Consider the following 24,973-nt stretch of genomic DNA (forward strand, 5'->3'; position numbering starts at 1 on the left):
TCCAATTTCAAATAACCAAATACAAATATATCCAATATAACAAAGTGAGATACTGTAACAATATGAGATAACCGAGGGACAGCAAAAGAGATGAGAGATAACATGATACATTAAGGACAACAATCACTCATTATAAGGCTTTTGTTTCTATATCCTAGAGGTCCTTTTATTTAGCATCATACTATATGGCCTTATCTGTATGGCAAAGGACATAGCTAGAAAATTAATTAGGAAGCCTACAGAATGGGAGAAGATCTTCACCAACCATACAACAGACAAAGGCCTCATATCTAAAATATATTAACAGCTCAAAAAATTGAATCACTCCCAAACAAGTCTCCAAAGAAACAAACATCCCATTAAAAGATGGGCCAAAGACTTAGAGTCTTCTCTGAAGAAGAAACAAAAATGGCCTATAGACACATGAAGAAATGCTCCACATCTCTGGTCATAAAAGAAATGCAAATCAAAACAACTCTGGGATTCCACCTCACTCCAGTTAGAATGGCCAGGGTCAAGAAAACTAATAACAACAGATGCTGGACGGGATGTGGCCAGGAGGGTTCACTACTACACTGTTGGTAGGAGTGCAAACTCGTTCAACCACTATGGAAAACAGTATGGCAGTTCCTCAAAATACTAAACACAGAGCTCCCCTATGACCCAGCAATTCCATTACTAGGCATTTACCCAATTGTCCAGAAACAAGGACATACTAAATCCACTAGCACAACGATGTTCATTGCAGCACTATTTACCATAGCAAAGATATGGAACCAACCCAGATGTCTCTCAGTTGATGAGTAGGTCAACAAGATGTGGTATTTGCACACAATGGAATTCTATGCTGCTGTCAGAAAGAATGACATCGCCCCATTTGTTAGGAAATGCAAAGACTTAGAAAAAATCATATTAAGTGAAGTAAGCCAGACTCAAAGGAACATAGGCTCAATGGTTTCCCTCATTTGTCATAATCAGTAGAAACCTTGGGCTCTCCTAGCAGATACTTGCAATAGAGCAAAACCTAGATTCATAAGTACATATTAAGGTATGTAATAAAACATGTCTATAGAGTATATTGCCCATCATAGCTTTCTATGTCTGTGTAGTTATGTTTGTATCTCCAAGACCACATCCATATCATTGGGTACCCAAATATTGTGTCATCGCTCTTGTATTATTTGGATCTAATATCCACATATTAAGGATACCATGCGCCTTTTAAAAAGTACTTTTTTACACAGAATTTCTGTGTTTTTCAGCTAAATCTGAAAAATACAGCTTTCTTTTACAGATACAAATTAGACTTCTGTTCCAAAACATTTAAGGATAGAGCAAGAAATATTTAACTGATGAGATCATAAGTTTCCCATGACTAATGTCTAAATAAGGAATGTTTCCCTACCTTGCAGAGTAAAAGGAAAGAGATTGTATATGAAAATAAATGTATAGTTCCAATGTCCAGCACTTCAGTGATTTTCATTTCAAATATACAACTTATTTGAACATTTCAGAAGGAATCTGAGTACAGTTGGAAGCAAATCCATGAGAAGGTGGTACCTTCAAGTGGAATTACCAGGCTAGTAAAAAAATCATATGTATATGGATTCAGAGCACTAAGCAACAAGTTATTTCATAAGTTTATGTCTACATTGCAAAGCAAAGCACAGTAGAACTTGAATACTATGTATTTGATTTTATATTGTTTTCTTTTTTTGGATTAGCATTGCTCAAAATTTGACATCAGATCAACCTTAAAAGATGAAATCGGGCCAGGTACTGGTAGTTCATACTTTTAACACTAGCTGGTAAGGAGGCTGCATTTGAGGATCACAGTTCAAAGCTAGCATGAGCAGGAAAGTCTGAGTGTTATGCCAAATTAACCATCAAAAAGACAGAAGTGGAGGTATAGCTCAAATGTTAGAGCACCAGGCTTAAGTGAAAAAGCCATGTGAAAGTGTGCGGCTGAGTTCAAGCCTTAATATTGGCACAAAAATAATCTGAACTGCAGAAGTGGTACTCACTACAGTATGTTGCAAACAAACTATCAACTTGTGTGTGGGGACTAAAAGGAAAAACAGGGAAATAGCAAAGGAAGGGATGACATTGTCCACAAAGAAGTATTCTCATTACCTGACTTATGAAACTGTAATTCCTCTATACATAACCTATATAATAACAATAAAAAATAAAATTGAAGCCAGGAGCAGTGGCTCATGCATGTAATCATGGCTACTCAGGAGATCTGAGGATCATGCTTCAAAGCCAGCCCAGGCACTAAAGAACATGAGACTCGTATCTCCAGTTAACCACCAGAAAACTGAAAGTGGTGCTGTGGCTCAAGGGATAGGGTGGTAGCCTTGAGCTGAAGAGCTCAGGGACAATGCCCAGATCCAGAGTTCAAGCCTCATGACTGACAAAAAAAATAAAATGTAAAAAAAATTAAATTGAATGAATGGGATGCTTCTATCTGTTATACACTCTGCATGCCTGGATGATTTACTCCTTTCTTAGTCTAAGAATAAATTGGGAAAAAGAAGATAAAGAAGACCTCAGAAAGGCTAAACAATCACTAAAACTAGATAAACTAGCTTATATTGGTTTCAAGTGCATTTATATATTTCTAACCTCTCATTTAAATTGTTAAAAAGCCTAACTTGTAGGAAAGTCTATAATAAAAAGTCTGTAAATATTGAAGCCACAAAGTTATTGTTTGTCACTTTTAAGTAAAATACATTCTTTTCACTAAAATCGTACAGAATATTTTCACTGACATAATTAAATGAATAGTTTTAGTGTGCCTGACCATATCATTGTTCACAAACGACCTAAATAACTAAGTGCCACTTTCTCCAAATTCAGATTAATGAGGACATGAGGATGAATGTTAGACAATCTGTGAATGATATGCATTTTCTGATTTAAATTTGGTTCCAAGGCCAGAAGACAAGTGATGAGTGAACAAAGTTGCCAAGGAACAAAGTCTTAGAATGGGAATGACAGTGATAATAGTAGTGAAAACAATGTACTTTGTTATTCGAGCTTCTTAAATGAGACAAGGTTAAAGGGGATCAAGGGTAAAAATAAAGAACCAGAATTTTAAAAATGTGTGAATAGTCCCAGCAAAATGATAAAGAGGCATAGCAGGATTTCCTGTTCTGAGAAAAACGGAAGTCATCTTAGGCTAGATTCTTCTTGATTACTGAAAACCACTCAAGCCCTTAATTCATGCACTACTAAAAATATTTTGACTTAAGGCTTAATACCTTTCTACTTGATCCAGGCATCAAACTGTTGAGCACTTTTTGTGAGGAAGGTTCTAACAATAGTGCTAAGCTATGGTACATTATTAGCTGTGTTTAACAGAAGAAAAATAAATGCAAAGCACAGATAACAAGTCTTGCAGGTGGGTAACTTGTTCAGGTTGACATTCCAAGTCGAGTATGAAGTGGAATACAAATCTGAATAGTCTCAGGTGGAAATCAAGGACTTAGAATCATTATACCATTCTGTCTCTCTTGCTATGTGGTTCAGAAGGAACCACTCACCACCTACCTTTAGAACTTACAAGTTGAACTTTCCCATATATTGTGGCCTAATCTTCCCTTAAATTTTATTCTACCCTTGAAACACATCTCTTATCACCTTTCAAAGAGCTAGTGTTGTTTTCAGCAAAGTCAGCTCACATTCAAAACTATACAAGGTAGCACAGATGACAGAGACTTTTTCAATCAAGGCTGATGGTGTAGCACTTGAGCCATAGCGCTACTTCATTGACAGATTTCACATTTTTTGTATCTATATTAATGACAAAGCACAAATACTACTAATACTACACCCGCCCCCAATGGCTCTGAAATCAGCTAAAAGTTTATTTTCATTCTTTTTCAAACATAAAAACATTTTCCTCCAATGCGCACATGGCATTGATCCCATATTACTGTACCAGTGTCTTCCAAACTATGCTTCTTGAGCAGGCAAAGATCTTGCTCAAATTCTAACTGCTGAGAGAAACCCGATCTTAATGCAAACATAATGGCTTTTCATCAAGTACATTAGTCTTATTATCTCTACAGTATGGGATTTAGCCAGTTATACCCCAGAGAGAAATCCACAACTCCTTGAATGAATATAATTCAAGAACTAGGGGCAGACAAGGAGCTGAACAGTAACTTCATTGATGCTATTAAACAGGGCTCTGCAATTACTGACATTGATATGTTTTCAAGCACATAATAAATGTAAATACCATCATCTTTAAGACATGTTAAAGCAAACATATCCATCCAAAATGGAATGGTTAGCACACATTCTGTTATCTCTATGAATATATTAGACAAGTATTAATTTTCAGAAACTATGATAAACTTAATTTTAGTTTGTACTTAACCATTAAGAAAATTCTCACCACATGCAGGAAAATTTAATGAACTACACCATATAGTCAGCCATACCTAATATCCAAGCATAACAACCTGGATAAGAACTCCAAAGAGTCTGATTTTATTGAAACAATGAGACCCCAGTAATGTTCAGGAGATATAGGGAAGAAAAGGTAAGGGGATTCCTTAGTAATAGCTAAGGGATACCATCTGAAGAATGCATTTCATATTATTACCTAGTGGTATCTGGGAATAGAATTTAGTTGATAAGCAATTCCAATAACATGTGAGATGCACCTTCAACCTGCATCATCATAGCTACTTTCCAAATGCCTCACCTGGTCTTATGGAGGTGAATATCCCTGTTAATAGAAAAATTGATTATAAAATGTCAACAACAAAGAGATGTGTGACCATGCCATAGGTGTTTTTCCCAAGCATTACTCCCCATCTTCCAAGGTTGAGCAAAAAAGGTAGGTGTCACTGTAATCCTAGCTACTCCGGAGGCTGAGATCTGAGGACCATGGTTCAAACTCACCCTGGGTTGGAAAGTCTGTGAGATTCTAACTTGCAATTAACCGCCCAAAAAAGCTGAAGTGTAGCTATGGTACAATTGATAGGGCACTAGTCCAGGCTCTAATTTCAAGCCCAGGACTGGCACAAAAAATAAAAGATTAAGTGAAAAGCTCAGTAACTCCATCATCAATTTCAAAATCAAGAAAATGTTCCTGTGGGCTTTTGCTAACAGCTTAACGTAGACACATTACCATGTGAGTATTACTATATTTATTCTAACACATATTCTTCAGCAGAAATAAAGAGATGAACCTTTTCTGTTCATTGTGTTATGTGGGCATATCAAGAAAACAAATGACTTTATAATTATTTCCTTAGAAAGCTCTCAGAACAATGAGGAAAAAGGCATAAATAACTTCTCTTCTGAGAAGAGTTATTTGTCAAGCTTGGGGGAAAATAAAGGGGCATATACATACATTTTTTCTTATGTCTCTGACATGGAGTTTCTAGAGTTAAGTAGCTGATCAGATTCTATAAGAACTTCGAAACTTAATTTCCAGTCTGTGAAAAACAGTGAAAAGAAATTCAGGAAGAAACCAAATTCTTCCTTCTGTGCATACAGCTTACTTCCTTATCCAGGAATTATCTCTTTCTTACTCACTGGATCATTTACCCTAAACTAATTAAACATTGAGTTTTGTATTACTGTTATGGCCCTCCCATTACTTGCATTGTGGGTATTTGTGTTTACTAGTAATAAGTGGGAAAACCCAATGAAAAGGATCTATAGTTTAAACAGGTTTGAAAGGGAACCAAAGTGACACCATTGGTTAAGATGACAACTGGGGATTTGCCATGACATTTCAATCCATTGTTCCTGTCTATCTCTGGATCTCTAGGAGTTGATGGTATTCTCATTCGTTTGTACTATAGAGTTGTAAGGTGATCCTTTTACAGAAAGACTATTTGGCTGGTGAAAATTGACCTCATTTTTCTTCTGACTAAAATAATCTGTTCTGTGTCATATGCCATAGGACTTTAGGCAACAATCCAAGCCCTTGTTCAAAAAAATTATTCCTATCATCACTTCAGCTTCACAAGTATCAACTAATGCAGACTTTTTGTTTAGAAGTGAATATTTTCTACTTGGTTAAGAATACAAGTTGGAAACTTGAAATTTTCACAATAGAATAAATTTATATCCCACCCAAATTTCACTTCAGACAAAATAAGCTATATATACACTATTACAGAGAATCCATTGTCAAATTGACATAATAAAATAAATTACTTACACTACATCATTTTATAAAAATATGCATGGATGTTTGAGCTTAGAAAAAAAGACTATAAACATATATATTATGCTTATATATCATATATTATATCACATTCATTATATAACAACTACTGTTATTGCTATATGTTGAAATGTCTTAGCATTTTTCTTTTTATTATCATGGTGATATTACAGTTATATTCCTAAGAGAGTGGGTATGTTACTTCTTGAACATTGTTACTCCTTCCCATGTTTTTCTCCCACTTTCCCACCTTCTACCCCTCCCAAGTTGTAGAGTTCATTTCCAACATATTGTCTTATGAATATTGTTGTTAGATTGGATCATTCTTTTTCCTTTGACTCATTGTCTTGTTTTTCCCTTCTCTTCCATGATTCAGATAAGCAAATAAATGACTATACAATATAACAGGTGCAGAAGTCAAATACAACAACAACAGAGGATAAACCATAAGGGGAAAAAAAGAAAAAGAAAAAAATAAAAATAAAAGAATAAAGAAATACCCTCACATTGAATTTTAAAAACAACAACGACAAGAATAAATCTTGTTTCCCTATCTGGAAGTTTATTTCACTTAGCCTCTTTCTATATGGCTATGTGCACATAGCTTTGGCGCTATTGTGATCCTTTCCTAAGAGAAACCTAGATGTATACTAGTTATTACACATGAGGGAAATCAAGGAGCTTATGTTTCTTTGGGTCTGGCTTAATTCACTTAATATGATTTTTTTACAAGTCTTTTCATTTCCTTACAAATGGGGCAATGTCATTTCTTCTGATGGTAGCATAGAATTCCACTGAGTATAAATGTCACATTTTCATGATCCATTTATATACTAAGGGGCATCTGGGTTAGTTCCATATCTTATCTATTGTAAATAATGCTGCAATAAACATGGTTGTACTGGTAGATTTAGTATGTCTTTGTCTCTGGACATTTGGTTAAATGCCCAGGAATGGGATTGCTAGGTCATAGGGGAGTTATATGTGTAGTGTTTTGAGGAACCACCACACTGCTTTCAAGAGCGGTTGAACAACTTTACACTACCATGAACAGTGTAGTAGCTTCCCTCTGGCCACATCCCCACCAGCATCTGATGCTATCAAATTTCTTGATAATGGCCATTCTGACTGGGTGAGGTGGAATCTCAGAGTTGTTTTTATTCTTTTATTTCTTTTATAACCAGAAATGTCAAGCATTTCTTCATGTGCCTATAGGCCATTCTTTTTTCCTCTTCAGAAAAGTCTCTTTAAGTCTTTCACCACATTTAGTGGGATGGTTGTTTCTTTTTTTCATATATTTTTATTGTAATTAATAGAAGGGTTACATTTTATTCACCAGATAGAAGGTGATTTACTTCACAAACATTGATAGCCTTTCTCATATCTTGGTCCCCATTTCCCTCCCCCCACCTTTGCCCCTCATCTTGTTTCCCCCCTTCCCTATGTGATTTCAAATAACCAAATACGCATATATACAATATATCAGGTAACAAGGTGAAATAATGTAACAATATGAGATAACCTAGTACAATTACTCATTATATGGCTTTTGTTTCCTTATCCTGGAAGTCCTTTCTTTCATCGTCATCCTATATGGCCTTATGTATCTAGGTTTTGTTCTATTGTAAAACTCTGCAAGGAGAGCCCAAGGTTTCTGCTGATTATGACAAATGAGGGAAACTATTGAGCCTATGTTCCTTTGAATCTGGCTTACTTCACTTAATATGATTTTTTCTAAGTCTTTGCATTTCCTTATGAATGGGGCAATATCATTCTTTCTGACAGCAGCATAGAATTCCATTGTGTATAAATACCACATCTTGTTGATCCACTCATCAACTGAGGGGCATCTGGGTGGGTTCCATATCTTTGCTATGGTAAATAGTGCTGCAATGAATATTGTGCTAGTGGACTTAGTATGTCCTTGTTCCTGGATGATTGGGTAAATGCCAAGTAGTGGAATTGCTGGGTCATAGGGAAGCTCTATGTTTAGTCTTTTGAGGAATCGCCATACTGCTTTCCATAGTGGTTGAACGAGTTTGCCCTCCCACCAACAGTGTAGTAATGATCCCTCCTGGCCACATCCCCTCCAGCACTTGTTGTTATTAGATTTCTTGATCATGACCATTCTAACTGGAGTGACGTGGAATCTCAGAGTTGTTTTTATTCTTTTATTTCTTTTATAACCAGAGATGTGAAGCATTTCTTCATGTGCCTATAGGCCATTTTTATTTCTTCTTCAGAGAAGACTCTCTTTAAGTCTTTGGCCCATCTTTTAATGGGATGTTTGTTTCTTTGGAGACTTGTTTGGGAGTGATTCAATTTTTTGAGCTGTTGATATATTTTAGATATGAGGCCTTTGTCTGTTGTATGGTTAGTGAAGACCTTCTCCCACTCTGTAGGCTTTCTAGTTAGTTTGCTTGCTATGTCCTTTGCCATACAGAAGCGCTGCAGTTTAATGCAGTCCCACTTATCCAGACTTTCTTTGATTTGTGTTTCTGGGTCCTTATTAAAGAAGTTTCGACCTGTGCCAAGGAGCCCTAATGTATCTCCACTTCTTGTAAAGTTTTCAGTGTATCTGTTTTTACCTCCAGGTCTTTGATCCATTTGGAGTTAATTCTGGAAGAATGGTTGTTTTTTTGCAGGTTTGTTTTTGAGGGATTTAATTTTTTGAGCTGTAAATATATTTTAGTTATAAGGCCCTTCTCTGTTTTATGGCAAGTGAAGTTCTCCCACTCTGTGGGCTTTCTATTTATCTTTCTGGATATGTCCTTTGCCATACAGAAGCTCTGCAGTTTAGTGTAGTCCCATTTTTCTAATCTTTCATTGATTTGCTGTGTTTCTGGGCCTTTATTAACAAATTTTAGCCCATACCAATGAGCCCAAGTGTATCTCCAATTTCTTCCATAAAATTGTTAGGGTATCTGCTTTTACCTCAAGGTCTTTGTCTTTCATCTATTTGGAGGTGATCCTGGTGCAGGGTTACATATAAGGATCCAAATTTAGTTTTCTACAGGTGTTTAGCCAATTTTGGAGAGGATGTCTTTCTTCCAGCCAATTTTATGGCTCACTTATCAAAGATTATATGGCCATATATCTGCAGGTTCATTTCTGGGTCTTCATTTCTATTCCGTTGGTCCTCAGATCTATTCTTCTATCAGGACCAATATGTTTTTATTACTATAGCTTCACAGTAAAGTTTGAAGTTTGGTATTGATATTAGTCCAGAACTGTTCTTTCTGCTAAGGATTGTTTTGCTATAGCCAGTCTTTTATTATTCCATGTGAATTTTTGGATTGCTTCCTCTATTTCTTTAAAGAATGATGTTGGCATATAAATGAGTATTGCATTGAATTTGTAGATAGCCCTTGGCAGGATTGCAATTTTCACGTTGTTAATGCTTCCAGTCCAAGAGCATGGGAGGTTATTTCACTTCCTCAGATCTGCTTTAATTTTTAAAATTTTCATTATAGAAGTTCTACACTTCCTCGGTTAATTCCTAAGTATTTATTTTCTTTAAGGGTATTGCAAAAGGAATTGCTTTCCGGTTGCAGCCTCATTCTTTTCATTATCGGCATATAGAAAAGCCATTGATTTTTACATTTTTTGTCAGTCATAGGGCTTGGACTCTAGGCTTGGGCACTGTCCCTGAGCTCTTCAGCTCAACCTAGCACTCTACTCTTGACCCACAGCACCTCTTCCAGGTTTTGGTGGTTAACTGAAAATCAGAATTTCATGGACTTTCATGCCCAGGATGGCTTTGAACTGTGATCCTCAGAACTCAGCCTCATGATTAGCTAGGATTACAGACATGAGCAAGCAGCACCTGGGTGATTTTTGAGGATTAATTTTATACCTTGTCACTTCACCCGTGCTTTGTATTAGCCTGAATAACTTAAAGTTATTCAGGCTAATACAAAGAGGGAAAGTTTTATTTCCCCTTTTCCTATTTGGACCCCTTTTTATGTTTTCTTTTTGCTTTATTGCACTAGCTAGGAATTCTAATACTATTTTGAAGAGGAATGGAGACAGTGGACAGTTTAAACAAAGCTGATCCCTAAGTAATTAGATTGATCTAGACAGAAAAGGAAGATACCTCCATGAGTACAAATTAAGCCCAGGTCAACAACGAACAATTGTAGATCAACTAACTAAGGAATTCCTATAAGGAGCAGGTGACCAGTGATAGATGGCTATAATGAAGGGTAATGGGAGAAAGTAAGAGAAGAGGGATGTATGGAAGGAAAGGACTGAGGGAAAATAACTAAGACCTAAATTCAGTAAAAGGAACAAACATGAGTGACAAAGACCAACAAACAACAAAAAGAGTAGAAATAAAATGTATATGTGTGTGTGTGTGTGTGTGTGTGTTGGTTTGCTTGTCAGTTCCTGCCACACATTGGCGGTAGTTGTGCAGGGATCAGCAGCCCCTTAGGGCCTTTGGGATGGCTAGTGAAGTAGGGAAGATAGAGTGCACGCATCTGTGGAGATCTGCCTGGGTCCAGTAGAAGTCTTGATCCTGTTGGATCACTTTGGGTCCTGAAGTGTTTCTAGCTGGCTATAGCTTTGATAGGCATGGGAAGGGCTTGGAGAGTGGTGGGGTGGACTGCTGCTGTGGTGTTCCTATGGTCTCGGCAACAGCATCAACAGGAACTGTATAGTGCCCGAAGGTGGCAGAAGCAGCTGGAAGTCATTCCTGCGGAGTTTGGCTAGGGCTGATAGGTTTTTGTTTTTTGTTTTTTTGTTTTTTTGTTTTTTTGTAGTAGCAAAAGCCCTGGAGTGGCTTGCTGAGCTGTGTGGCTGTCATTGTGTAGCAGGTATCCACATGCTGCTCTTCGGGTTTTTTGTTTGTTTGTTTTAATCTTTTGGCTCTTCACGTAGTGAATTCTTTGTCGACATAAGTCTATCTGTTTAGAGGTTCGATGGCACGGGAATCTTGATAGAAAGCGTGCCCTTATGCTCTAAGTCCCTGCCTAGTCCGAGAGAGATAGGGGATTTATCCATGAGAGTGTTGCCATCTTTTTCCTCGGTGGATTTTTTGCTTTTCGTATGAGATTTATAGATTTTCTGTATGTTTAAACATGAGGATCCATGCTTAAATCAGAAAAATACTGTATTAATATAAAGGATACTTAAGGTATTTGACAGTTGACAATCCAATATAATAGCCCTATTAAATATCCATTTGTTTAATATTCCTTTTCTATCTTCCAATTAACTAAGGTTACTCAAATGTCAAGTACTTGGGACACATTTTTAGTACTTACAGAAAGACCTTTGCCAAGTTATAATTTAATATTTGACTTCTTCCTTTATGAAAAGTTAACAAAAGAAGCCAAATAGACAATTTGTTATTATATGTTACAAGGTTACACATGGTCTTCTTGTACCACACATACAGTCCTTAGTTCAAATCTCTCATGATCATATTGCTTGGGAGATGAGAGGTAGAAAAAGTCTACAGAAAAAAAAAAACTTTTCCAACAACATCAAGGTTTTTCTTTTTATCCTTTAGGAAAGCATAAGCCAAAGGTAAGATGTAAATGCTGTAATATACCAAAATATGCATTAAATATATTTACTTAACTCTTTAGATGGCCTCTGATAGCATCTTTATAATCATTTTCTTGCACCTCACCTTTCATCTTTAGCCTGTCTCTAATCTTACTTCAAGCAGGTAGGCCATAAATCTTAACTAAGTAAAATTCTCTTTGCAAAGACCTTGTGAATGCATTAAAAGTCTAGGTAGCTTGCTCAAAGCACTCTAAAGCAGTGCCTTGGTTTTTCTTGTCCCATCTGCCTAGCCTCTGTTTTGTCCTTTAATTCTCTGTCCAGAAAGTAATGATTCTTCCCAGTTTATATGTAAAGAATATTTACTTCAGAGAATATAAATGATTCAAAAACATTACACAGCAAAAAATGAAAAGAATGTGCAGAAACTAGGACTCCAAACTTAAGCATAGTCCTTTTTCCATTAAACTCCACTGGTATTCTATTCATACTGAGAATTCAGAGAAATCTAAGAAATACAAAACATACACATGTATATATTTAACCTCCTGCACAACTATCCTTTGGATTAATATAGGTTTCTGAATAATTTCAATCCTAGTCTCAATCTATTAACCACCAAATACTATATTGCCTCCCTTAAAAATTCTTGTTACAAAGTAAGATACTGTAACAATATAAGACAACCAAGGGACAACAAAAGAGATGAGAATAACATGGTAAATATATTAAGAATAACAATCACACATTATATGGCTCTTGAATTTTACCTTGTTTTCTGGTATATTGTATATATGCTTATTTGTTTATTTGAAATAGGATAGGGAAGGGGAAAAATAAGATGAGGGAACGGGGTGGGGGTAAGAAAATCGGGACAAAAACATGAGAAGGGATATCATTGTATGTGAAGTAATGCACCTTCTATCTGGCAAATATAATGTAACCCTTCTATTAATTGCAATTAAAAATTCAAAAAAATCTTGTTACAAAGTTCTATATTCATTTACTTGGATAAATTCATACATTAAGTAACTGCCATGTGTAAAACACTGGGCTTGCCAGAGGCAAGCTGATAGATGTTGTAAACAGAATGCTGAATTTGTAGACCTGGGGTTTAGTTCTGACTCTGGCTGGAAATTGTCTTTCAACAAAGTCATTTAACCTCATTGAGTTTCAGATTTTTCACTTAAAGACATCACATCATTTGGTTTATAATAAAGAGTTGCTATAGGGGCAAGGAATTTGGCCTAGTGGTTGAGTGCTTGCCTAGCATGCACGAAGACCTGGGTTCGATTCCTCGGTACCACATACATAGAAAAAAGCCAGAAGTGGTGCTGAGGCTCTAGTGGTAGAGCTCTAGCCTTGAGAAAGTCCAAGGACAGTGCTCAGGCCCTGAGCTCAAGCCCAGGACTAGCAAAAAAATAAAAAAGAAAGTTGCTATAGTCACAACCATTCTTTGAAGTTAACTGTTGGCTGGATACTAGTGGATTACACCTTAATTCCTATCTACTCAGGAGGGTAAGACATGGAGGAGTTCAAATCAGCCAGAGAAGAAAAGTTCATTATATTTTGTGTCCAATCCAAAAGCCAAAAGATTTTTAGAGCACAAGCCATGGGCAAGAAAGCAAGGCAAACATGCTTTGTACACAAAAAATAACTGTGTTAGGCACTGTGCAAAAGAATTCAGTATACACAATTTCATTTATTCTTCTAATGATATGGTGGTACTCATTATTCTATTATTTCTTCCATTGTATTGATAAAAATTAAAGGTGAAGAGGTAAAGATACATTCCTAAGGTACATGAAACATTCATGGAGCTGAGTGCTGAATTTAGGCTAATCATAAAGTCTTCATGCCACACATAAGTTATAGCTTTTTTTGCCAGTCCTGGGCTTGGCTCAGGGCCTGAGCAATGTCCTTGGGTTGTTTTAAGGCTAGAACCCAGTTCTAGCTTTTTCTATATATGTAGTACAGAGGAATCAAACCCAGGGCTTTATGCATGCTAAGCAATCACTCTACTCCTAGGCCATGCTTCTCCCCCCTTTTTGGTACTTTTATCTATAATATCGAGGAGAACCTAGAAAAATTACTCCTCGCTGGCAATATTTTAAAATAGACACTGATCCTACGTGGGTTTGTATGGCTGCATTTCACACATCTAAAAAACTTTGTAAGTATTCTCTTCCTTTTTTAACATTGTGGTGGCTCACCTTTTAATAAGCAATTCCAAAAATATGAATATCAGACAAATTTGACTGTCAGAAGCTTGCATCCTAAGGAGAAAAGATAAGTGAGGATCTAGTCCCTTAACCAGTGTTAAGACACATTACAAGGCCAAATGAGCTCCATGAAATACCTGAACATATTTTTTTTCCATCCAGAATCTTTGCCAGACTTAGTACTGGCTGATCCATTGAAAATGGATAAGTATATACTCTTAACTGAATTCTTCAATTTCACTTTGATCAATCATTCATTACCCAAGTTAGAGATGCTAAAATGGGGAAAACTCCAGCCCATTTGTTCCATATTTGTATGAATATTATACTGAGAATGTTATGTTCATTTGAATGTTAAAAGAACTTTTGGTCTCATTGACTAAAACTTGACCAACAGAATATAATAAAGTTATAGAAAGATATTTTCTGGGCTAAAAATCTCAAACTTTGCTGATGCAGGACAGTAACAAATTTTTGTATACACAACAAGTGGATCATTCATCCACTGAAGTACACTGTCAATATTTCCTCCAGTCATCCTATTTGTGAGAGCCCTGGTCTATAAGCTAGCAGCAAGGGGCAGCAAAAACTTGACCATTTCTTGGGGGAAAGAAAGCACTTTTGCAAGACCTCTTCACATTTCTACAGCAATTTCACTATAACGGACACCTAAAATCCACTACAAACAGGAGAACAAATAGGCCACATTCACCTACAAGCTTATATTCAAACAGCCCTGAAAGATTAAAAACCTGGGCTTCCTTGAAACACATGGAAACAGGCAATACGGAGAGATATAAAGTTTTATTATTTCTACATTTACACATTTCTTGAACTTTTCCCTTCTTTTTTATTTTTTTTTTTATTTTTTTTGCCAGTCCTGGGCTTGAGCTCAGGGCCTGAGCACTGTCCTTGGACTTTCTCAAGGCTAGAGCTCTACCACTTGAGCCTCCGCCTCACTTCTGGCTTTTTTCTATATATGTGGTACCGAGGAATCGAACCCGGGTCTTCGTGCATGCTAGGCAAGCACTTTAACCATTAGGCCAAACTCCAGGCCCTCCCTTCTTTTTTAATTATAAAAATAACCATCTTTTTTCATCAACAACCATAACTTCCTTTCCCTAGGTGTGGACAGCACAAGTATGGGAAATGATATGTCCTTGTACTTTAAAGGACTTTTCCCCTATTGTAAAAGTAATTCTTGCCAATTGTGAAAAGTTTGGACTAGATAGAAGCAGCATAAAGAAGAACAAAAATAACATCCAAAACCTATCAGGCAGAGATTTATAAAAAAAAAACTGATATCCCTATTGTATACCGTATGTGAATATAAATTTCGGATGGAATGGAGAACTCTGGATAAACTGCCAAAGGATGGCAGCAGCAGAAACCAGTGCAAGAATATAAGGTGGGAAAGGCCTTCCTAGGAAGAAGAAATTCAGCAGCTATGAAGGAAATGGATAACAAGCCTAACTACATAAAAATGTAAAACATGGATGTGAAAATACAAATTGTACAAAGTTAAAGAGAAATTTGGAATCACAAAAAAACATAATCAAATAAGCTTTTATAAAACAGACAATCCAGAAGAAATGCAATTTAACTAAAATTCAGTTTAAAAGGCTCTATGGTAATAAAAAAATATCAAATCATCCACCTCACTCCAGTTAGAATGGCCAGGATCAAGAAATCTAATAACAACTGATGCAGGAGAGGATGTAGCCAGGAGGGATCACTACTACACTGTTGGTAGGAGTGTAAACTCTTTCAACCACTATGGAAAGCAGTATGGCAATTCCTTAAAAGACTAAATTCCACTACTTGGCATTTACCCTCTCACTCAGAAACAAGGACACACTAAATCCACTAGCACAATGATGGTCATTGCAAAGACGTGGAACAAACCCAGATGCCCCTCAGTAGATGATTGGATCAATAAGATGTGGTATTTATACACAATAGAATTCTATGCTGCTGTCAGATTGCCCCATTTGTAAGGAAATGGAAAGACCTGGAAAAAAATGATATTAAGTGAAGTAAGCCAGACTCAACGGAACATAGGCTCTATGGTTTCCCTCATTTGTCATAATTAATATAAACCTGGACTCTCCTAGCAGAGATTTACAACAGAGCAAAACCTAGATACATAAGGCCATATAGGATGAGGCTAAATGAAAGGACCTCCAGGATATGGAAACAAGAGCTATATACTGTGTGATTGTTGTTCTTAATGTACTATGTTATTTCTAATCTCTTTTGTTGTCCCTTGGTTATTCTCATATTGTTATAGTATCTTACCTTGTTATCTGGTATAATGTATATATGTTTATTTGAAATAGGATAGGGAAGGGGGAAACAAGAGGGGCTGGGGGGAGGGAAATGAGGACAAAAACATGAGAAGGGGTATCAATGTCTGTGAAGTAATGCACCTTCTATCCAGCAAATATATTATAAACCTTCTATTAATTACAATACAAAAGAAAATATCAAATCAAATGTGAAATATCATTCCAAGATAAAAGAATAATATTTATGAAGGAATTTTTGGCCAGTCCTGGGGATTTATTTTAGGGCCTGGGCACTTACCCTGAGCTTCTTTTGCTCAAGGATAGCACTCTATCACTTTTATAATTTGTGTCACCACTGCCCTTGAGATTGGTGTGTCCATTGGTGACTGCTTCTAACTTTTCAGTTAGAGCTGCAATATAAATCTCTGTGCATATGTACTTGTGTGTATGGGGGGGTAGCATACACAGGAAATATGCTTTACATTTCTCCTTTAGTGGAAATGATTTGTGCAAATTCAGGACAGCAGTAACATTGATCAGGGAATAATAATAACCTTTGCTCTATCAACTAATAACTATAATCTTAAAATATACTAGAAGTGGTACTTTGCTCCATCCATTACATAATCACTTTGATAGGAACCAAATATTAAAATGGCTTGGGAAATTCTCATAGGCACCAGGAAACATGAGTAAATATTAGATTTGTTCTCTATATATTTTTAGTCTATAACCATTTTCCCCTGGTTTTTCAAAATCAATCTCATAGTAAATGTCCCCCACTCTTCATAAATATGAAAAGTTTCCCCAAAAAGATGATCTCATGAGAATTACAATCTTCCATCCATGGTAGTTTTACTAAGTAGTTGCCATTCAACAAAGCAGTTTATGAATATAATGCATCATGATCAACATTTTAATCTCTGATGATTGTGAGTTGAAATGTAAGAGAATAAACAATATTGCTATTTTAGCTATGTAAACCAAGAAAGATTTCTGGAAGATTTTTAACATGGACTGTTCTTAAATGGAAGATGAAGGAGGTAGTATGGGGAATATAAGCCTAAACTACCTTTTGTGTCTCTATTATAGTAGATACTACTATAGATATTCAAGCTTAAAAACCTAATAAAAACTACTCTTTTTATGGGAAGAAAAGTAACCTTACCATAAAAACCACAGTGAACCAGAAATACACTTAACAATGGAATCGGCGTGGCAACTCCCTTCTTGTCTGCAAGTTTAAAGTCTCATATATTTAACTTGTGCTGATAAAGAAGATAAATGTTTAAGTGATGGGCTTCAGATGCTGCTGGGGCTTCTACCAAGAATATTTTCACAGCTCCTTCTCATGAATAAGTTCAGTGAAGCAGAGAATGCAACTCTTGGACCAATTTACTTTGTGCTTCTTTTTGATAGAGCCACAGATGGGGAACTAGAGCTCTGGGGTTTTCCTTCAAACTTAGTACAAGCATTTACCTCAGAACTGGCTGCCAATGGCCCCAAGAAAGTAAAGCCACACTGTATAAAAGCAGTACATATGTCAACTGTTACTCATAAATTTCCTAAATGTGGCAGCAAGGAGGATTAACTATGCTCCCCCTCCCTTTCTCTCTACTTGGTCCAATGTGTTAACCCATTATACAGATAACTGACTTTCTAGCAATATTCTTTGGTTTCATAAAAAACACATCCAGGTGCCTGGAGTCTGGCCAAGTGATAGAGTGCTTGCCTAGCATGCACGAAGACCAGGGTTCTATTCCTCAGTACCACATACCTAGAAAAATCTGGAAGTGGTGCTGAAGCTCAAGTGGTAGAGCTCTAGTCTTGAGAAAGTCCAAGGACAGTGCTCAGGCCCTGAGTTCAAGCCCCAGGACTAGCAAAAAAAATAAAATAAAAACACATCGAGTTTACTAATGTTAGCTAGAATCGCAGCTTCCTCAAAGGATTTTTCATCTGATTCCAGTTAATGTGAAGATTCCTTTTTCCTCTTTTTGTTCATAAGGGAATAGACAGAACCTGCTTTATTTTTTTTGCTTTCCCCTGTTCTTCTGTTTTCATAAAATGAAAAGCTTTGCTGAAGAGTCTGAATGTTGGGAAAAAATCCAGCTCATCTGTCAGATATTTCTAGAGTTATGTAAAATGGAATGGGATTTGTACAGCTTAGAACAGGAAAGGGGAAATGGGCTAATGTGGTATGTGTTCTGTGAGATGAAAACTATATGAGAATCAGAAAAATAGCTCCACATTGAGCTGGTCTATTTCAAAGCTCTCATTCTTCTATAAACCCATGCATAAACCAGTAACATTTTCTTTCTTCTCATAAAATAATGGCACAGACACGTTTGGGCTAATTCATCATCCCTGCTAGTTATAAAAACACTTACAAAGAAATTAGCAGAAAATTTCACATTTTTGAAACTCCAGACACTTACGTTTGACTTGCTCTGTTTTGTTTCCTTCAAGATACACCAAGAACAGCAACAAGGAAAAGGTGTATTTCATGCTTCCCATTTTCCACATTTAGGATTCTGCAAAATGGAACTCAGAACCTTCAAGGCGTGGTGTCACTCAGCTGTTGGGTAAAAGAAAAGCAGGAGAAAAACAGAATTAAAATAGATCCACTGCGGGTGGGGGGTGTGGGGGGGAGGGAAATGGGTACCAAGACATGTGAAAGGGTATCAATGTATGTGAATTAATGCACCTTCTATCTGGCAAATATCATGTAACCCTTTTACTAATTACAATAAAATAAAAAAATATGCATGAAAAAAAATAAATAAAAAAAATAAAATAGATCCACTGCAACTGATAGACATCACAGACACCATAGGCTTTGAACTTGCTAGAAAAAAATACGGTAGAATTAAGATTCTCCCTGAAAGCATTGTTTGCCTGCTTAGGAGAAAGGACTTGTCTCTCCTGTCTTGCAAAGTTTGTAAGACCAAGTTCAAAGGAGTGACTATGCATTTCAATGGAACACTGAGGGTTGATCCTTATAAGTAAGTCATAGGAAAACAAAAATATATTTTGAAATCTTCCCTTCTAAGGGAATGAATGTTGATTTCTCAAGAGATGGGGGGCTGAAGTTTGCAAAAGGGTTATTTTGACAATCAGAGTGAAAGTAGTAGCAGAAGCCAAAAAATAATGTCTAAATGGAAGTTAACCAATTAGTTTTAGACCACTGCCATCATGAATCCTTTCAGAGATCAAGCACTAATTGATCAATATTTCTCCTGTGACCTAGCAGTGATACATACTCATCTGTAGTTTGTGTACTTATGTTTAAAAAAACATAGCAGTAGGGGCCAGGAGTTTGGCCCAGTGGTAGAGTGCTTGCCTAGCATGCACGAAGAGCTGGGCTCTATTCCTCAGTACCACATATACATAGAAAAAGCCAGAAATGGTGCTGTGGCTCAAGTGGTAGAGCTCTAGCCTTGAGAAAGCCCAAGGACAGTGCTCAGGCCCTGAGCTCAAGCCCAGGACCGGCAAAAAAAAAAGATAGCTGTAATTAACAAGTGGATGCAGTTCAACACTTGAAAGGGTTTATTGCTTGAAAAGGTTCAGACATAATCCTCTCCATCAAGTCCATAGAGAAATAATTTAAAATAAGCTATTTTAAGAGACATCTTTTCTCTGACACCACCATGCAAAAAACTGCTAAAGCAACTGCATTTCTTTAAAAAGTCACATTGGCACTTGCAGGCTAAGGACAAGAAATATTAAGACTTTGGATCCTTGAACACACACACACACACACTCTGATGGATCTAGTCACAATCATTTCTATAGATTAATTTGCAAAGCACTTCCCACAGGAGATTGAAAAATGTTTCAATATTTGAAAAGTACTGCATTCAATCAGGGGTTAGGAAGTGAGTTCTGGGATCTTTTCAGTCCAACCTGAATAAAGAATAGGTAGGAACAAGCATCATGACCATCAAGCCTTTGAAAGAAGATGCACAACTGGGAAAACAAAATCTGATTTGGCTGTGAAGTGGATGCCACAGCTTCAACTTTAAATGCTATAAACTTTCCCGGATCATTCAGAATCATTTGCTTCAAAGTATAAACATGGAACTCCGGGCAAATCGATCCCAGAGGTAATCGGTGCTATCAGGGTGCACCTGGCAGTGTTCTTTCTCCTCCCAGCTCTTTAATCAGTGATTCAGTTCTCCTCGTTCATCACCTTCCAAATGCCTGAGTACTGCTATCTTGGTCCATTCTGTGAGTTTGTGATTTACTTCACTCACCCAGAATGTCTCTGTACTCTGAGAGCTTACTATTCCCTTGAAACAAGGCATTTGCATGAACAATTTAGCACAGTTAATCACCCCAGTAATTTTCTTCCTGAGATTATTTTAATCAGGTGGTTCCCTCAGCCTCTCCAAAGACAGAATTTTTAATTTTTAAAATCTAATTCATCACAATCATATATAGATCTCAAAGGGTGTTTTGGAAACCAAGGCTTTTGGGTCTCCCTGTGCAAGAACCAACAGGATTGTTATTCTTGTACAATGGTTGGGCGATTTCGTGAACAGTAGCATTGCTTCATAACTCAAGCTGGCAAGAAAATAGCCCTGAGTTCTTTTTATTATTTTTTATTTTTTTGCTTTTCTTGGGTCCCTACTAATGTTATGAGCAAGTAGAAAAATTGGTGACTAGAGAGCAATTAATCTTTTTGGCATTGCTGTCATCTGTGTGGGCTCCTAGGTGGTGATGGAGAACATCAGAAAATGAATCGTGTTATAAATATTCATTTTTGATTTACAAGATTCTGAAGTCCTGCCTTTGTATTCTGTGCAGAAATAGGAACAACAAAGAGTTTCCTCCCCAGGTTTCCCCATCATTCAGCTTCTCTTTATTTCTTTACCTTTTAATTTGGGGGTGATTCAAAATATTTGTTGGAAACGTAGCAGTAAATACTGTAAACATTTCTCAGAAAACATCCAACTCTGTTCGTGCAAAGAGCCAAACTGTCCTTAATTTTTCAAATTATACTTTGACCCAGTTAACTGGAGTTATTTCTGCATTAACTCTGTGTCTGCTTCACACAGGCCATTGTACCATTGAAACTGGACGAGCTCTTTTGCAGGATACTTAGAAATGTAGCCACCAATATGTTTTGGGGGCCTTCCAATATTCAAAAAGAAACAACAAAGAAAACAAAATTGTAACTAACAGTGGAAGTGAGGATTGTATGAGAACATGCGCGCTCTGCTTTGAAAGAAGTGTGTTGGATGCCACTGAAAAGGTATCTACTTAGTGCCTACAAGAACAGTCACATTGTTACTTTGCATACAGCAAAGAGATTAACTGCTCTTTTGTAACTGCAAGGTAATCAGAGCCATCAAATGACAGGCACCAAGTTTCAGAACAGATCTTCTGGGAAGAATTGGACCAAAGGTATCACAAAGGAAAGCCAAGGGGTGAGCACATGTCAGCCTCTTCTTCACACCCTACCATGTCTCTTTAAGCCTTCTGAGAAGCTTGACTGGCCTTATAATCTCACATTCACTATCATCTGTCCAACAGCCCCTAGGGTAGCAATTTCCTTCTGACAAACAATACAAAAGACACTGGAGTCTCAAGCTCTTCTCCATCAGCTAAAATCCTCTTCCCACATTACCACCCAACAAGAAAAGCTCAGTTAATTCCTGGTGGGATGCCACAGAAAATGGCAGTTTTAGCCCTAGGTATCTCTTGTTAGAGGCAATGTCTTCATCACTCCTCACGATTGGCAAACATTGTCTGCCTTGCCTTTGGCCTGCAAAACACCTTCCCATCTCTAATTTTGCTTCATTTCACACAACTGTGCCTTCAAAATAAATGGGACAAATGGGGAGCAAGGGAGAGGAGTGAAAACTCTAAGGAGTTGAGTTAGTAGCAAGGCTGGGAAGCAGGGGGACAGTGGAAGGCAGGTTTTCCAGGCCCTGTGTTCTGGCAATACCACTTTGCTTTCTGAGTAAAGTATCTCTAACTGTCCCCAGTAGTCTGGAAGAAAATGAAGCAGATTCTCAGAGGCCAGAAGAGCCTCAGGTTCATTCACTCTGTCTCATTAACTTTAGTTCGTATTAATCATAATCAGCACTGGTCCAGAGCACTTCAGTTAATAAGAAAACAGGCTGCAGCACAGTAATGAAGGAGGGAGGCCAAGTTCCTTAAGTAAGCTGAATGATCTGCTTCTGAAAGCCTAAGATCCTACTCCAAACTGCAGACCAAGCGGAGTGGCGAGTAGTGGATTCAACTCTAAAGCCCCCCAACCTATATAGGCCCAGTTCTCTGCCCTTCACCTCCATCCCGGTCACTGGCAGCCAAAGCTTGGAAAGATTGCATTCATATGTCGGTAGAGTTCAAGGCGCCCAGAGGAACTTGCAGAGCTGGCTTAGGCCAATAGAAGACACCCCACCTGTGCAAGGGCTGGCAAGGAAAGTGGAAGAAGGGGGCGCAGGGCACTTGCTCACTGACCTGATCACTGGCTTCCTCCGTCTGCCACGCGTGCACGCGCTTTGAGCTCTCCGGGGCGCTCCTCCGAGGTCTGAGACTGGCAGGTTGTGGTGTGAGTTAGAGTGCGCGCGGGAGGAGGGGGGACTCCAAAGTGGGTGGGAGGAAAAACATCACCGCCCTCACACCACGAGGGAGAAGCGGCTCCCTCCACTCCCCTCCCCGGGGCAGAGCTTAGGCGCGGGCCGAGCGCTGCAGCCCGGGGCCACCTGCCCGCGTGCTCCCCACTTGGACCAAAAGGCCAGCAGCCCTGCGCAGGCGGGAAGCCCACAAGCACGCACCCCTGGCCAGTTTTACACTACCGCTTTATTCCTGTTCTCCGTTCCCTGATAGTTTAAAAATCAGGAGAAAGTGTAAGGCTCAGCCAGCCACTTTCCCACCACACAGCGCCCCCACAACACCCCCCTCCTTTGGCTAGGCGAGCTTTGGGGTCTTAAAGGGACCGCACATCTTCTCCGGTCCCCTGCCCCGCCCCTCTGCACTGGATGCATACAGGAGCTCTTTGGCACTGGCACAACCCAGGAGATACTGCCTTCTCTTGACTCTCCTGATTGCAAACACCCGCGCCCTTCCTCTTGCAGGGCAATGAATGGTCTTGTTTCTGTCTTCAGAAGGGCCAATATCATCCATCTAGCCCAAGCATTGCTGGAGAAGTGGATTTCACTGTTTGTAAAGGAGAGGGTGGCCTCTCTGAAATGTTGACCTCAGGGCAAAATGTCAAGCACTACCTGCTGCTTAGGTAGCCATACATCGCCATATGTATTCAATTTGTGCTGTAATGGATTAGTCTGAGCTTGGAGATTTGTCGCCTTAGAACTGTTTTCGTGCTGCTTTAAGGTGCTAATATTTTGTCTCACTAAAGTGCGAGAACAAGGGCAGTTTAGTTTTCTTTGTATGTGCATTCCCCAGTCCTCATTATCACTTCTAACATGCTTACAATGTTCAGAAGAAGAACAGAGTTCAAGAAATAATCTTTGACAGCCATGGATACTACCATTTGCAATAAACATTCCTTGAAATTTAAAAGTTCGGTTTTCTGTTTGACTAAAAACTACTCGCTCTCTTTGGTTGCTGTAGCATTTAGTGTATTGTGTAAAACATCCCCCAAACTAGTGACTTAAAGCAACTTATAATTGTCGGTTGGTTCTACTGAAACAGTCGAATCAAACAGTCGAATCAAACTTGCTTAAAATTTTTTGTACCTTTGCAAGCAGGTGTATGAGGGGAGAGTGCTGTCATTCTCTGAAATATCTTTCATTTGTGTAAATGTTGTCACTGGTTTACTTGAGTCTTGATTCACACCCAATTTGGGTACATCCTAACAAACTTCCTAACACAGCTTATACTAACTAAACTGATTATCATTTTTATTTTGCTAGTCCCAGGGCTTGAAATCAGGATCTGAGCACTGTCCTTGGGCTTTCTCAAGGCTAGTGCTCTACCATTTTAGTTACATCAACATTTCTGGCTTTTGTCTATGTATATGGTACCGAGGAATCAAAATGAGGTCTTGGTTCATGCTAGGCAAGCACTCTACCACTAGGCCAAACTCTGGGCCCCTAATTATCATTTTTTAAAACAATGTTTTTATACATATATATATATATGGTGATGAGAAAGGGGGTTACAATTACTTAAGTAAGGTAATCAGTACATTTGTTTTTTAACACTACTACCCCATCCTGCATTTTCTCTCTCTTACTCCTCCCTCCTCCTCTCTCCCTAAGCTGTAGGGTTCATATCCAACATAATGTTAACAGACTATCAGAGTTGCATTAATTCATTTATCCAGCTGTTTCTTTGATTTCCTTTCCTTTCCATAGAACTGATAATTATCTTTTTATGCCCCTTTCCTCTGTTGAGTATGTTCATGCTCCTTTTGAAAAATTATTTTTTGCCAGTTGTGGGGCTTGAACTCAGGGCCTGAGCACTGCCCTTGGACTTTTCTTAAGGCTAGAGCTCTACCACTTTAGCCAAAGCACCACTTCCAGCTTTTTTTTCCTATGTATGTGGTACCAAGGAATCAAACCCGGGTCTTCATGCATGCTACGCAAGCACTCTACCACTAAGCCAAACTCCCAGCCCTAATTATTTTAAGATAATGAGAAATTGACAAGTTTTAAGAAGTAAGTATATACCCTTCACCCAGTTTCCATCATTGAAACATTATGCATAAATGTACATTACTATCACAGTCGGGTAATCAAAATTGATAAAGAAAATCTCTTTACCCATATTTCATCAGTTTT

At 37.9% G+C, this 24,973-nt stretch overlaps 1 protein-coding gene across 5 annotated transcripts in view; it reads right to left on the reverse strand.

The window, feature by feature from the left end:
• The window catches only part of Chrdl1 (chordin like 1), a 126,265-nt gene extending 103,412 nt beyond the window's left edge, over positions 1 to 22,853 (reverse strand). For 4 of the 5 annotated variants that reach the window (XM_090326061.1, XM_090326059.1, XM_090326060.1 and 1 more), the window contains exon 1: positions 18,656 to 18,762. In XM_090326061.1, the coding sequence (XP_090182187.1) occupies positions 18,656 to 18,743 (88 nt within the window). In that variant the 5' untranslated portion in view covers positions 18,744 to 18,762. Of the gene's footprint in view, positions 1 to 18,655; positions 18,796 to 22,688 lie in introns of those variants that run through there. The other variant, XM_090326062.1, reaches the window with a different exon arrangement.
• Positions 22,854 to 24,973: the final 2,120 nt, after the last annotated feature.

This window comes from Megascapheus bottae, chromosome X, assembly GCF_031878675.1.
Source record: "Megascapheus bottae isolate mThoBot1 chromosome X, mThoBot2.hap1, whole genome shotgun sequence".
Classification (NCBI taxonomy): domain Eukaryota; kingdom Metazoa; phylum Chordata; class Mammalia; order Rodentia; family Geomyidae; genus Megascapheus; species Megascapheus bottae.